The sequence below is a fragment of the Leucoraja erinacea genome, chromosome 31, assembly GCF_028641065.1.
Source record: "Leucoraja erinacea ecotype New England chromosome 31, Leri_hhj_1, whole genome shotgun sequence".
NCBI lineage: Eukaryota > Metazoa > Chordata > Chondrichthyes > Rajiformes > Rajidae > Leucoraja > Leucoraja erinaceus.
In genome coordinates, this window is record NC_073407.1 from 8,293,934 (window position 1) to 8,308,293 (window position 14,360).

The window sequence follows — 14,360 nt, forward strand, 5'->3', positions numbered from 1 at the left end:
CTTTGGGAGGTCAAATACAAGGGGAAAATATGCAATTAATGGCAGGACCCTTAACGGCATTGATACATTGATCTTGGAGTCCAAGTCCGTTACTCCCTGAAAGTAGCAATGCAAATAAATAGAGTGGTAAAGAAAGCGTATGATATGTTTGCATTCATCGGTCGGAGCATTGAGTATAAGAGTCATGTTGCAGCTTTATAAAACTTTGGTCAAACAATATTTGGAGTATGATGTGCAGTTCTGGTTGCCCTATTACAGGAAGGATGTGGAGGCTTTGAAGAGGGTGCAGAAGAGGTTTACCAGAATGCTGCCTGGATTTAGGGGTATTAGTTCGAAGGAGCAGTTGAACAAACTTGGATTGTTTTCTCTGAGCCATTGGAGGCTGAGGAAAGATCTGATAGAAGTATATAATATTATGAGAGGTATAGAGTGGACAGTCATAATCTTTTTCCCAAGAGTAGAAATGTCAAATACTGGAGGGCATAACTTTATGGTGAGAGGGTGAAGGTTTTACGAAGAAGAGTGGGCAGGTATTTCTACACAGTGTGGTGGGTGTCTAGCTTTGCTGCCAGGGTGGTGATGGAGGCAGATATGATAATGGCATTTAAGAGGCTTTTAGATAGGAATATAAAAATGAATGGATATTGATCACATGCAAGCAGTGGTGATTAAAGCTCAGCATGGCTATTTTGGGCTGAAGAGCCTGTCCCTGTGCTGCACTGTTCTGTGTTCCATGACACCGGTTTTAAGAAATAAACAGAATTTCAGTGAGTGGCGATGTGTGTTTGTTGATGAATGGGATGCTTTATAAGATGAAGTAGAAACTCGAATCACAGCAGTAAAGGTGTTGCTTTTGTGTATTACTTTGTCCTTGAGATGTTCTAGATCTTCACAGTGAGTGAATTATTTTTGAAGAGTAATTTTTGTTACCTGGCAAATTGCATGCTAACAAAAACTACAAATGAGATGAGTGATCGGTGTATTTGCGCATGAACAATGAAGAAGTATTGTCCAATTTCAAAGGATACCATGGGACATTTTACAATATATCCAGTTAGCTGATAGGAACTCAGTTTACTCTGTTCGCTCTTGTCTCTGCTTTTGGCCACATATTATCCCATTGAAGCTCAATGTAAGCCCCAAGAACAACACATCATCTCATTCATGTTTTCTGGTGCCTTTTAGATAGGTGCGTGGACATGTAGAGAATGGGGGGGGATAAAAATCACATACAGGCAGTTAACATTAGTTTCTCTTTGCATCATATTCGGCACAGACATTGTGGGCAGAAGGGTCTGTTCCTGTGCTGTATTTTTTATATTCCATATATCTACTACAACACTCAGAATCTAGCAAAGGATTCGATAGTTCCCATCAAAAGACAACCCCTCTGCCATTGCTGCATTCCTTAAATACGGTGTTAACATTTCTTCTAATAGTATCTCTCTTTCCCTCCCCCACCCAAGTCGCACTAGCGTCTCATTGTCACCCAACAAACAGGTAACAATGGCCTGTTTGCTTTAGCATCATTAATGTTTTGCATATCTTTCATTCGTTGTTCTTTGTTTCACCACATCACCGTCTATATCTCTCATTTCTCTTATCCCTAACCAGTATGAACAAGGATCTCGACCTGAAACATCACCCATTTCTACTCTCCAGAGATGCTGCCTGTCCCTCTGAGTTTTTCCAGCTTTTTGTGTCTATCTTTGATTATGTTGGCTGCTTTATCTAATGCACCATACAGTGTATATGGAGTCAGTGGTGGGAGGTCTGGTCTGTGTGATGGACCAGAACAGACAATCTCCATACGTTAGCTACTGATATATATTATACAACCCAGCTTTCTATAAGGACTTTGTTCTGATCTCCCAATTATGTTCTCCAATTTTGATGACAACTTTCAGACCTTCCACCTCATCAGCCTTTACATTCAAACCATTTTTGGAATTTGTCTTCCCTTCCACTCCTCAATGAGATTTCCAAAAGGATTTCCAGGATTCTATACCTTCTCATGAGACATCACTTCCCTCTCCAACATCCAGGGATCAAAGCACATTTGTTCCCGTTCCACTTTAGTGGACTGCTTTCAGTGCTTTCCTCTACATTGGTGAAACCAAATGCGGATTGGGTGATCATTTTAACGGGACAATGTTGATCTGACGCAAGGGTGGCCTGCAGTTGTCTGTCACTTTAATTCTCCAGTGCATCCCAACTCCGACCTGCGTCTTTGGCTTTTTACAGTGTTCCAATAAAGCCCTGTGTACACTTGAAGAGCAGCATTTCATCATGCAGCTTTGTACATTGTCGAGCCAAGAGTGTTTCAATGTCATATGCATCGGGACCGGAACAATGGCATTCTGCTTTACTGAGGCTTTGCAGGCTATATTAGCATAATAACACAACAAATAAATATATAATAATATCATAAATTATCAGTCATACTATACAATTTGACCATAATAGGGTATGCCAGGCTCTGTGGTGCAACTTTATCCAAAGTCTACAGTAGTTCATTTCTGGGTTATGGTTTTGCAAGTGGTTCAAGAGCTTGATGGGTGATAGCGAAAAGACTGTTCTTAAACCTGGAGGTAATGGTTCTCGGGAGCTGCTTGACTTCTCGATTGTAGCAACAAGATGAGAACTTGGCCAGAATGGTCTGAGTCTTTGACATTAGCTGCCTTCGAGAGGCATCGCTTCCTGTCGATTGCTTCAATGTTGGGGAGGTCACAATCCATGATGGACCAGGCAATGCCGAACGCTTTTTTGCAGTCTCCTTCATTCTTAGGTGTTTGAGTTACCAAACCAGGCCATTATGCAGCCAGTCAGTATGCTCTCCACCATATACAGTACATGTATCGAGTGAAATGCTGAATCCCCTCAAACTCCTCAGGAAATGGATGAATTTTCTTTACAGTCGCGTCAATGTACTGGACCCAGGACATAGAGATGAGCAAACCCCAGAGTGCTGTTCACCATCTACACCACCATTGCCCCAATGAAGACGGGTTCATAGGCCCTCAGCTTTCCCTTCCTGAAAGGAAATTCCTGATTTGAATTCAAGAATATCAGACAGTCTTTCCAGTGGTGGTAAAAGACCAACACCTTGAAGCATTAACTCTTTCTGCCTTCACAAATGGTGGCTGGTTTATTGAGTATTTCTCAGGAAGCAAGGACCGCATATGCTAGTTTACAAATAAACCCTACAGTGCTGCAAACGTCAGTGGGGGGCGCTGCGAGATGGCTGCCCTGCCAGCAGCATGTTTGTCATTTCTACTTTTTATTATTTTTTTTAGTATGTCCAAATGTGTGTTTTAATGTGTCTTGTGTGGAGGGTGGTGAGGGGGTAAAGGGTGGGAACCGCTTTTCGGTCGCCTCCTCCACAGAGAGGCGACTTTTTCCATGTCGCCTCCCTCACGGCCTAACACCATGGATTGATGTGGCCTTTCTGGTAGTCGGGCCCGGAGCTTCAGCTGCGGGCGCAGCGTGGAGTTTTTTCATCGTGGAGCAGGGCGAACCCATGCCGGGCCCGCGGACTGTTACAGCCTGAAGCCGCATCGTGAAGTGCGGTTCCCGGAGGTTGCAGGTAGTGGAAGCAGGTGGGGAGACTGACAAAAACTTCCGGGAACCGCACGGGTGGGGCGCAAAGTCTCCAGAGGTTTCCGTTCAGGTTTCCTTAGTGAGACGGGCAAAACTAACACCACAGAACAACTTCGAGATCTCCTGCAACTGACTGGCAAATATGGAAGGATCATGATAAATTTGAAACCCAATTTACGTAACAACAGAGATTTAAGGTTGCATTATTAAACTTAAAGGGAAGTACATTGTGCTTTTGTCAGTTTATGGCACATTTAGCCATATGTTAATAAACTTTAGAAGTATTTATGCAAATAATTACATGTAGCTGTCATGTGATTGGATGGTTTCAAGTTTACATTGAGTTTTGGAAGTACCTGATTTTTTTAAATACTTTTAATCTGTACACAGGTTCTGGATCTTTGGCAGCAATGGCAGTATTTGAAGATCGATACAAGCCAGACATGGAGGTAAGAGCATGTTTAAGTAACAGCTGGCAGGCTACACTAGTAAATTTATTTTTTTGCTGTTTCCGTTCCTTATTGTCCCTCCAGAGAATTCAGTACAATGGATGTGAATGGATGTTTTGGGTCTAATATGCATTGGGTTGTTCAGAGACATTAGGAACTGTAGATGCTGGAATCTATCAAAACACTAGGTGATGGAGGAACTCGGCGGTCAGGCAGCATCTGTGGAGGATATGGATCCTGAAAGGTCTTGACCATAGCCTGTGATCTGCAAGGAATGCAAATGCAATGTTAGCATTCTTTGCGAGAGGACTAGAATATTAAAGCAAGGATGTAATACTTAGGTTTTATAAGGCACAGATTGGACCATATTTTGAATATTGGAGGTAGTTCTTGGCCCTGTGTCTGAGGAAAGATGGTCTGGTGTTGAAGAGGTTCCAGGGAAGGTTTACGAGAATGATCCGGAGGATGATTATGAAATGAGGATACATTTGACGGCTCTGGGCATGTAACTCCTGGGGTTTAGAAGAATGAGAGGGGATCTCATTGAACCGACTGAATAATGAAAAGCCTAGATAGAGTGGATGTGGAGAGGATGTTTTCAGTACGTAGTGGGAGATACTAGGAGCAGAGGGCACAGCTTCAGAATAAAAGGATGTACTTTCAGAATGGTGATGAAGTTTCTTTAGCCAGAGAGTAGTGAAGCTGTAGAATTCATTGCCACACTCTCTGGTGGAGGCCGTCATTGGGTATTTTTAAAGTGGAGATTGATAAATTCTTGATTAGTAAGGATGTCAAAGATTACAGGTAGAGGGCAGGAGAGGGGGGTTGAGAGGGGAATATAGATCAACTGTGATCGAATGGCCGAGCAGACTTGATGGGCTGTGACTTAATTGTTCTCCATGTCTTATGATCTGTTCCCTCTCCAGATGCTGCCTAGCCTGCGGAATTCCTCTAGCACTTTATGGGTTTGGGTCATTTAGATTTGATACAGCAACAAGTTCTTCAATATTTGTTTGATGGCTGAAAAGAGCCGAGTTCAAAAGTAAAGACCCAAGAATTTAATAGAAATGAAAGCTTTGTTAAAGATCAGTTTAATAAGATGTTATAATTATAATTCTGCAGCAGAGTACAATAGGCAATGACTGACGTTACTAAGAATGGAGTAGAATTGACAGAGGGAGGCAAGTTTCTGGAGGCGGCAAGTTATTTTTGAGATTCTTTTGATGAAAAGATCATGTTCATTGGAGGAGATAAGATCGAGATGAAACATCTATGTCTTTAGAGTGTTGACAGATGTGGTTGTGGGTGTAATGGTATTTAACTTGAACTCCGATTCCAGAGCTGGAGGAGATCAATATAAAATCAGCAAATCTCGTGAGGCTGGAGGAAATGTTCTTTTTTCCTTACAAAGGAATAAATGTGTGAAATTGTTCCATTAATGTTGAGCTTCTGAGTGGTCCTTTGGTGATGTGGAAACGCAGTGAGCGAGTTTTGCACTTGTTTCCTTTATATTGGACACAATTTGCTTACAGCAATTTTGGATTAAAGAAGAAATAGTATGCCGTCTCCAAGCTAGATCACAGGAAGAAAATTATGAAAGCCACTGGTCTCTCTTGCAAGGGACATTCTGCTAGAGCTTTAAAGGCATCTAGGAAGAGGACAGCAATATTTCTTTCAAAGAAATAGGTTTTATAGACAAGCACGGCAATTTTAAAAATTAAGATTGATTTATGCTGGCATTGAATTCCTAAAGCAGCTAGACGCATATAATAAGAGACATGTTAATAACAGAGTTCTACAGTGTCCCATCCAATACCTGAACCGTGTTTCCATGAATTTATTTTTAATGTTCTCTGATAACCAAAGTTCAGAAGGTCCGAGTAGTAGGGAAATGATCCATTCCCACTGGACAATCTGGCATTTTGAAAAGGACTTTGAGGGTGGCACAGCGGTAGAGTTGCTGCCTTACCTGGTTTGATCCTGACTATGGGTGCTGTCCGTATGGAGTTTGGATGTTCTCCGGGTGTTCTTGTTTCCCCTCACACTCCAAAGACTTACAGGTTTGTGGGTTAATTGGCGTCAATGAAAATAGTAAATTGCTCCTAGTGTATATTGTACAGGGTGATCGCTGGTCGGCACAGACTCGATGGGATGAAGGGCCTGTTTCCAAGCTGTATCTCTCATGTCTAAAGTGCGTAATAAAGCTTTAGGGAGAAAACCTTAAGTGAAAGTTATATCTAGCATTGAAGAAAATGTTCACCTTAAAAGAACTACAACGGCTAAATTAAGAAGTTGTTTGTAGCAAGGGTGTCACTGTTCACCAAGTGCCACATTCAATATTAAAATAATTCTCTTCAGGTAATTTACCTGTTGGCCAATTAAATATTTACATGTCCTGCTGGTTTATAAATGCTCCACTTGCGGAGCTTTCTGAAGATCGGGAGGGATAAAAGAGGGTGAATTTTCTGGCAGCTGCAGGCATCCTCTGCCAGGTGGGAACAGGCCATTACTACCCTACCCTCTCTATCCCTCTACTCGTGCCTTCTTGAATCTTCCTCCAAGCCAAGCAGTGCTGGGAGCGGTGAGCAGACACGCTCACCCGCTCACTGATTGATGCTGTTTCTGTTCATTTCCAACATACAAAGAGTTTGGGTTACAAACAATTCTCAAGTATGGCGGCCTGTGGTAACCTGGGGACTTCATATTTGCACTGTGGGGAAAAATAAGATATTAGTACTATAATATTTCTAAGTGCAAAAAAGAATCACGTGCTCATTTTTGTATACAGTTCATTAAACATATATGCTTCTTGACTGAATTTATCTGCATGGAGGGAATTTGATCTTTGAATAAACGTACCAGCCTCTGTGTTGGCTTCATGCACAGCAGAGCATGTGCTTTCTTTCCTGCTACGTGGGTTGATGGAAGTTTTTCGATGTGAATTAAATTTAAAACAATTTTACACTGTATTTTAGATTAGGAGACAAAGGGAAATATCTGGACAAAGTATTGGCTCTAAAAAGATGAAATGAGCTCCAAACTATGCTATGAATGGGAGATACATTGCAACTAATAAAATTTCTGATACTTTAAAGTAGGTGAATGTGAAGTTCTGAGCATAGTGCATATTCCTTCTAAAAGGGATTCTAGGTAATGAAATGTTATTTTCCATTGTACATGGAAAGAAGGATGTGGGTATTAAAGTAAAATAAAAATCTTGGGAAGTGAGCCGAATGCAGCTGAACTTGTCATTGAGAAGAGATTAAAGACTCAATTGCTTGCATGATGGAGACTGCAGATGCTGGAATCTTGAGTAAAGTATAAAGTGCTGGAGTACTTCAGTGGGTCAGGCAGCATTTGTAGAGGGAATGAACATGTGATGTTTCAGGTTGGGGTCCTTCAGATGCGATGAAAGGTATTTTCAAGTTTGAATTGTGTTGAACATCGACATTTGAATGAGCTGTGGAAGTAGGTTGATGGAAACAATGGAACAGGAATAGACAATTCAACCAATGCCATTCAGCTAGATCACTCCTGATCCATGTCTTAATTCCAGCTACCGAACTTAGGTCCCTTAATTTTATTGTTAGTTTATTGCAAGTGTATTATCACACCCAGTCTTGAACCATTCTCAATTTGTCTCATTAAGAAAGAACTCCAGATTTTCATACACTAAAGTGCTTCCAGAGTAGCCAGGCTCATCCTGTAGTTTGACCTGTTCTGAATTCTCCTCCAGATAAAATAGTTTCTCTGACCGACTCTGTTCCATCCTTCAATTGTCTTTAAAACCTTTAAATGTTAAAGCTAGGTAATTATTTTGAGAAAATGCACGCTTCACTTATGCAATGTGTCTTTGGTTTTTCATTGTGTTGGATTATTACTCTGCCCAATCTGAGCAGCATCAATCTTTGTGGCCAGCACTCCCTGGGAACTGAATTCAGTCCTCCAGATAGTTTCATGCAGTTCAGGTTTCCTCCACTGCCATATTCAGGGTGAAGACCAGCATTGGCCTTGGTTGTTTGCTTATGAAAAGTACTAAACACAATCGTGTTTATACATTTGGATGACCATAAGTGCTCTGGAACAATTTCCACTCCTATAGGAACAAAGAGCTATCTGTGAAATGCAGAGTAGTTGGACTGTTTGGAAATTATTAACCCAGAGAAATGATCGGGGACTTAGAGGTTGGTAAAGTGAGACTAATTTTCTTAAAAACAAGGCTACTGCTCCCATAGGAAAGTAAAGTGAGTGTTCTTACTGTGAAATGTATATATGGCTTGCTAGAGCATTTGTTTAAATGCCCTTTTCTAGTTGTTACTTCTGCTGCATAAATGGTTAACTTGAGAATATCAGTGTTTTCCCATTTCTGTTGAACAATATTAATTTAAACCCAATTTAAGGTATTATATAATATGTTTAATTTAAAAATATAGATGATTATTCCAGATGAATGCCAAGAACTAAATTTATTCTGCCCTGCGTGACTTGGTTCTTTATTCACTGATGAGCACATGAGTTGCAGGTTTTGGCATATTTCTATATTTTCCACTTCAGTCACGTAGGTTGCACAGTCAAAGTTGGAGTCATTTAGAGATTTTTTTTTTGTGGATACTTAAAAGTGTAGCCACCAAATTTCTTCAACATTTTGTCGTTCAGTAGGAACTAAATATGACATTTAATGTGCATTCTGTGAAGTCAAATTGGTTTCATATTCATCCACGGAAATCGGTAAAAAAATAACTTCAATCTACTTGCTCTGCACCTGACACCCCAGCAATGAGCTTGGAATGATATTTGGAGAGCTGTCAATATCTCCCAGTTTATTTCTTCACTGTAGTGTTTAGAGATGGATGACGATTATTTAACAGCCATCCAATTGATGTTTATGCATAACTTGAGTGGTTACGTGTATAGGCCCTAAGAGGCTGGCAAGGATGCTGAGCTGTCTGTGTAGTCAGCCACTCCTATGCTCCACAACATCATTGAGCACAGCAATGTGCGATATTACTGTTTAGCTTCAGGTCCATCAACTTAGGATCAAATAGACTTAAAGTAGAAGTTCAGCCACAACATTGGTGAATAGAGGAACAGGCTCAAGGCTCCATTTCCATCTTGCACTGCCTCGGCAAGGCCACCAGCACAATCAAGAACGAGCGCTACCCCGGTCACTCCCTCTTCTCCCATCTCCCATCAGGCATGAGGTATAGAAGTGTGTAAATGCACTCATTCAGATTCAGGGACAGTTTCTTCCCAGCTGTTATCAGGCATCTGAACCATCCTTCCAACAACCAGTGAGCGGTTCTGATCTAGTTCATTGGGGACACTTGGACCACCTTTAATTGGACTTTACTAGACTTTATCTTGCTCTAATCATTATTCACGTTATTCCCTTTATCATGTATCTGTAGACTGTGGGTGGCTTGATTATAATCATGTATTGTCTTTCCACTGGCTGGTTAGCACGCAACAAAAGATGCTCATTGTACCCTGGCACATGTGACAGTAAACTAAACTAAAAGGTGTTGAATGACTTTTCCTTCTATTTGTTTCATATCATGCTTTCCTGAATTGCAGAGAACTAGCAAACGGAATAGCTGTCTTGCTGTCTTCTGTTCTGTTATCTCTGATTTCCTGGCAGTTATCAATACAATGGCCATTCTCATCCAACCAGAGACTGTAGAATCATTAGACATTGAAGCAGATCTCGTGGCTCACCGTCTGTAGCGTCCACAACCCAGTATTAATTAACAGTAATCCCCCGCGATCCCATTGTATTCTCTCCACATTGCCATCAACCGCTTCCCAGATTCTGCTGCTCATTGCTGGAGGCAATTTACTGCGGCCAATTAACCTAGCAACCTGCATGTCTTTGGGATGTGGGAGGAAACTGGAGACCCAGTGGATGCCCACAAGGTCATGGAGAACATGCCAACTCCACACAGACAACACCTAAGGTCAGGATTAAACTGGACTGCTGGAGCTGTGAGGCACTGGCTTTACCAGCTGCATCACTGAACGCAGCCCAGCTCTTGTAAGCAAACAGTTCAGCGGGTTCGAAAGGCTTCCTGGTCAGTTCCCTGTGATTGAGTATAGATGGAGAACAGCAGTTATTTGAGAAGAACTATAGGAAGGTGCAGCATTTCCTTAGAGAGAGAGATGCGAAGAACAGAATGACATTGAAACAGACTCCATTCTCTAATTGTTTCAGAAAAGCTACAATATTCTGGGGGGGCACTAGTATATTCCCTTAATTGCGTTATTAACCATGTTTGCACACTATTTATTCAGAGGGGTGAGTATTTTTTGTTTATTTTGCATTTTTGCAATCTTCTGATGCAAGCTACCAAGCTTGATGCAACAAGTAAGTTTGTACCTGTGATTTAGTCATTGCAATTTCCTAGTCATAAGCTGTGCTGATGTGCAAAGGTGCCTGATAGATGTTTAGGAATGGTCTTCCTAGATTCTTAACTCTATTTTTACATGTAGGTCCTTTCCGGTCTTAGTACCATATTTTTGGTGGTCAATAATGAATTTTGATGCGGAAACAAAGAAATGCGGGTGCTGGTTTACACGGAAGGGTGCAGAGTGCTGGAGTCACTCAGCTGATCAGGCAGCATCTCTGGAGAACATGGAGGTGATATTTTGAATCGAGACCCTTCTTCAGACTCTTGGACTTTCAGTTGTTGTGTTCAAACTAGTGAGGAAAACTTTCACTCAAATATGTTCTGTTTAAGAGTATTCTCTGATGCCTGCCATCAAAAGCTGAAAAGGGACTTCTTTACCTTTGGAAAATACTTGCACTTGGGCATCTTAAAGGATTTCTTTGTACTGCTTGTCCAGTCTCTGTCAACGAGGTTATCAAGGGGCAGGTCACTAAGTGTACACTAAGCGTACAAATTTTGTGCACGTTTCAATTGGGTGTGGTACTTATGGACTCCAATCGTTGGTATACAGACTGTTTACTATGATGAAAGCTACACTTTCCCATTTTGTTTAGAAGTCTGGACCTTACTGAAGATAGCAGTCACTATCCCCACAAGCCCAGCCATTCTTAATGTAGCACGTGACCCATTTGGGCTTCCATATATAGGTAGACAAAAATGTGCGATCTGGGTAAAGGAAGACAATATGCTGGAGAAACTCAGCAGGTCAGGCATCGCCTTTGGAGAACATGGATTGTTGACGTTTCGGGTTGGGAAGAAGAGTCCCAACCTGAAACATCACCAATCCGTGTTCTCCAGAGATGCGGACTGACTCGCTGAGTTACTCCAGTATTTTGTGCCTTTGGTAAACCATCATCTGCAGTTTCCTGTTATTACGTTATGATATCTGGGTAAACCGTTTCAGATAATTTATCCATGTCTAGGAAAGACGCAGTATATCAGGGTTTGCGCAGCTCAAAGGCGTCACACAAAGTGCAAGGAATAGCTTTAACCTGAAAGAAATATAAACAGAATTATCTTACAGTCCAGTGTCTTAGGAATAAGAGTTCAAAGATATGAACTTTTCATAGATAATAAGGTATTTTACCTGTCTTAAAATGAATGCACGTTGGGTGGCCACATTCAGTGTATTAGAAAGACAGGTTATCTGCAACAGAGAAGGAGCTTAAATAGAGTTGAATTCTGAGCCGGTCATGATTTAGAAATAGTTGCATTTTAAAGCCGTTAAACTAGTTGTTAATGTTGGGTTTCAAAGCTGCTCTGTGCCTGTGCAGTTTTTTCTGTGTGTGTGGTGGGAGATGTTTAAAAACTGTGTAGCAGACTCTGCTGGTGGCAGGTAATGTGAACATGGTTCATTAAAACGTTTCTCCTCCATCCAAGGTTGTTGCTTGCTAATTTGAGATTGATTTATTGTCAATCAATTATTTTCTTGCATTTTATTTAACTTGTATTTATGTTCCCTTAATTTTCACCCTCATAAGGTTGCTTTGCTATTCGATCGCTGGGGCAGCACAACTATACTAATGTCTATCCAATACGTAGTCATGTGAGATCTTTGGGCGAACACCGTTGCTTTTTCCCCCCATTCCCACTGGGGGTGCTACAGGATATAGCAGCCGATATTGGAACCGAGGGCAAAGCTGGTCACAGGCTTACTGATCCTCATGGCTCAATTCCACCCTGAGGCAGTGCATGAATTCACTGAGCCCTAGGGAGTGGTATATTTGCTTTGCCTAACTAGCTGCAGATCGTTCAGTAACTGGGGCTCTTTTTCTCCTTTTGCTATTGAGTGGTGAGAAATAATGCTTCATGAGCACCCAACATTAGGGAAGAGATGTGCAAAACTGATAGCTTTACCCTCGCCACAGTTCGAGATGGTCTTTTTAAAATGAGTGCTTTGAAAAACAGCAAATTTCACCCTTTGAGGGTGGCGTTAAACCATGCTTTTGTTTGTCACAGTAGTGCAGGCTTTAAGGAGGATGGGAACTGAGGAATTTGAAAAATTGTGGCCTTTTTGGGTCTTTCTTCTTAGTGTTTTTCATTGTGCATTTCTTTTAACAATATTCCCTTTTGTACTAATTGTCAGACTACCTTTGCGGAACTAAAGTAGCTATAGGGTACGCATACAGCAGCATATCACGGGTACAATTCCACAGCAAATGTCCTGCAGCCTCTGGTTTCGACTTGTAAATTGGCATTTGGAAAGTAATTAAACTAGCATAATTAAGCCTGCAATTGAAATACATAGGAAATAAAATCCGATACCTACTGCACTAAATCTACTTAGTTATAGTAATCAGTGAATGGATAAAATGTTGGCAAAGCGAAAGTGAAATTTTTCAAAAGAACAGGCATGTATTTTTCATTCTCTTATGTTGTCACGTAGTAGGGTCCCATGAGGAATTCAGCGCGGCAGATAGTAAGCAATATTTATAAACCCATGACAGGCAATAATGGCAACTTGAAATATTATTTTGCATGAATCTTGAGTGCTACTCAAAACTGGAGCCATCTCTGGTTTGTGGTGGCAGCTGTTAAGCCCCGCAGATACATTTCTGGGCTTTGAACATTCTCCAGTTCAAGGAATCGAGGCCGGAGGCTCCCTGTGTTTCAGTGGGTTGCATGCACTCAGGCACTCTGCCTTTTGAAGATATGCCACCACCAATTCTGCTGGTGCCCAAGGCAAGGCAGTACCAGCAGGACCTTTTTTTTCCTCACACAGCTCCAAGTTGTAGTCTTCAGATGTAAGCTGCACATGTTTTGTCAATGCCAGCCGCTTGATTGTCTGGTCCCTTGCTGCTCCGCTGAAAGATAAGCTCTACCCAAGACCCTTCAGAGAGGAGTGGTGAGATAGATGGTGATGTGTGCGAGTGCCACTTCTGCAGCCTGATTTATGATATCGTATTTCATACTGATGCAAGCACTGGCCTCTAGAGGGACACTTATGGATTGCTGAAGATCTGAGCAGTTTCAGCTCTGATGGGCCCACAGGCTTCAGAACTGTGATGCCAAGCACCAAACAACGACTGTAGAATGATATTAATTTGTCATCTGGGCAGCTATGGATCTACCTTAAACAACTAAAGTGGGAAGGCATTTCGGCTCATGCGGAGCTCACAAAGCAGTGCTTTATGAACAAGAATGTGTATATTGTTGTGTGCTGGTGCTGCAGTTTATAAATGCTGATTTTCTGTTTTGCAAAGCAATTGAATGTGGGAAAGCTTAGGAACAAATAGGAACAAAACATTCCCACTGTACCCTGCCTAAATATCCAGAGCTCATATCTCTTAACATACACTGCTTTTTATTTTTTGTGAAGGAAATATTTATCTCTATAGTTTTGAATTGTGATTGGCAGAGTATTGATAATGCATTTTTGATTTGTGCCTTTTAACCTATCTTTTTGTCTTACTGTTGTAACATCCATTGTAATTCTCCATCACTCTATTTGCTTTGATTCTGGGTAACCCTGATGTGAAATCATTGACCCTTCCCGTCACTTAACATCAGTGGTTATTTCTGGAGTTAAACAAAGTGACCTGAAGAGGGTGGTTAATCACACCTCTTATGAGAACAGGGAGAAATGCAATTTGGTGTGGGATCTTTTGGAGGTAAAATGTAATTTTGTTTTTTAAAGTGCAGACCAATGATATTTGAGAGGTTTGATTCTGATCCACCCTTCCCCATCACATCCATTGTAAAAACTTTACATGTTTTGACCACAAAGCTAGGAGAATATTGATCACGATTCTGGCTGTTGATCGTGATTTATTTACTCTGCTGCAGCTGCATTTTTGACTTGCTGGGTAAATGAGATTAGTCTTACTGGGAAAGCTAACTACAGTCCAGTAATAGTAGTGAGTAGTGC

General features: G+C 41.3%; 1 protein-coding gene across 1 annotated transcript in view; it reads left to right on the forward strand.

Annotated features, from left to right (window-relative positions):
* psmb7 (proteasome 20S subunit beta 7) overlaps positions 1–14,360 on the forward strand; it is a 57,785-nt gene that overhangs the window by 29,603 nt on the left and 13,822 nt on the right. Inside the window, exon 6 of the mRNA XM_055659860.1 lies at positions 3,991–4,049. Coding sequence (XP_055515835.1) covers positions 3,991–4,049 — 59 coding nt within the window. The remainder of the gene's footprint in view (positions 1–3,990; positions 4,050–14,360) is intronic.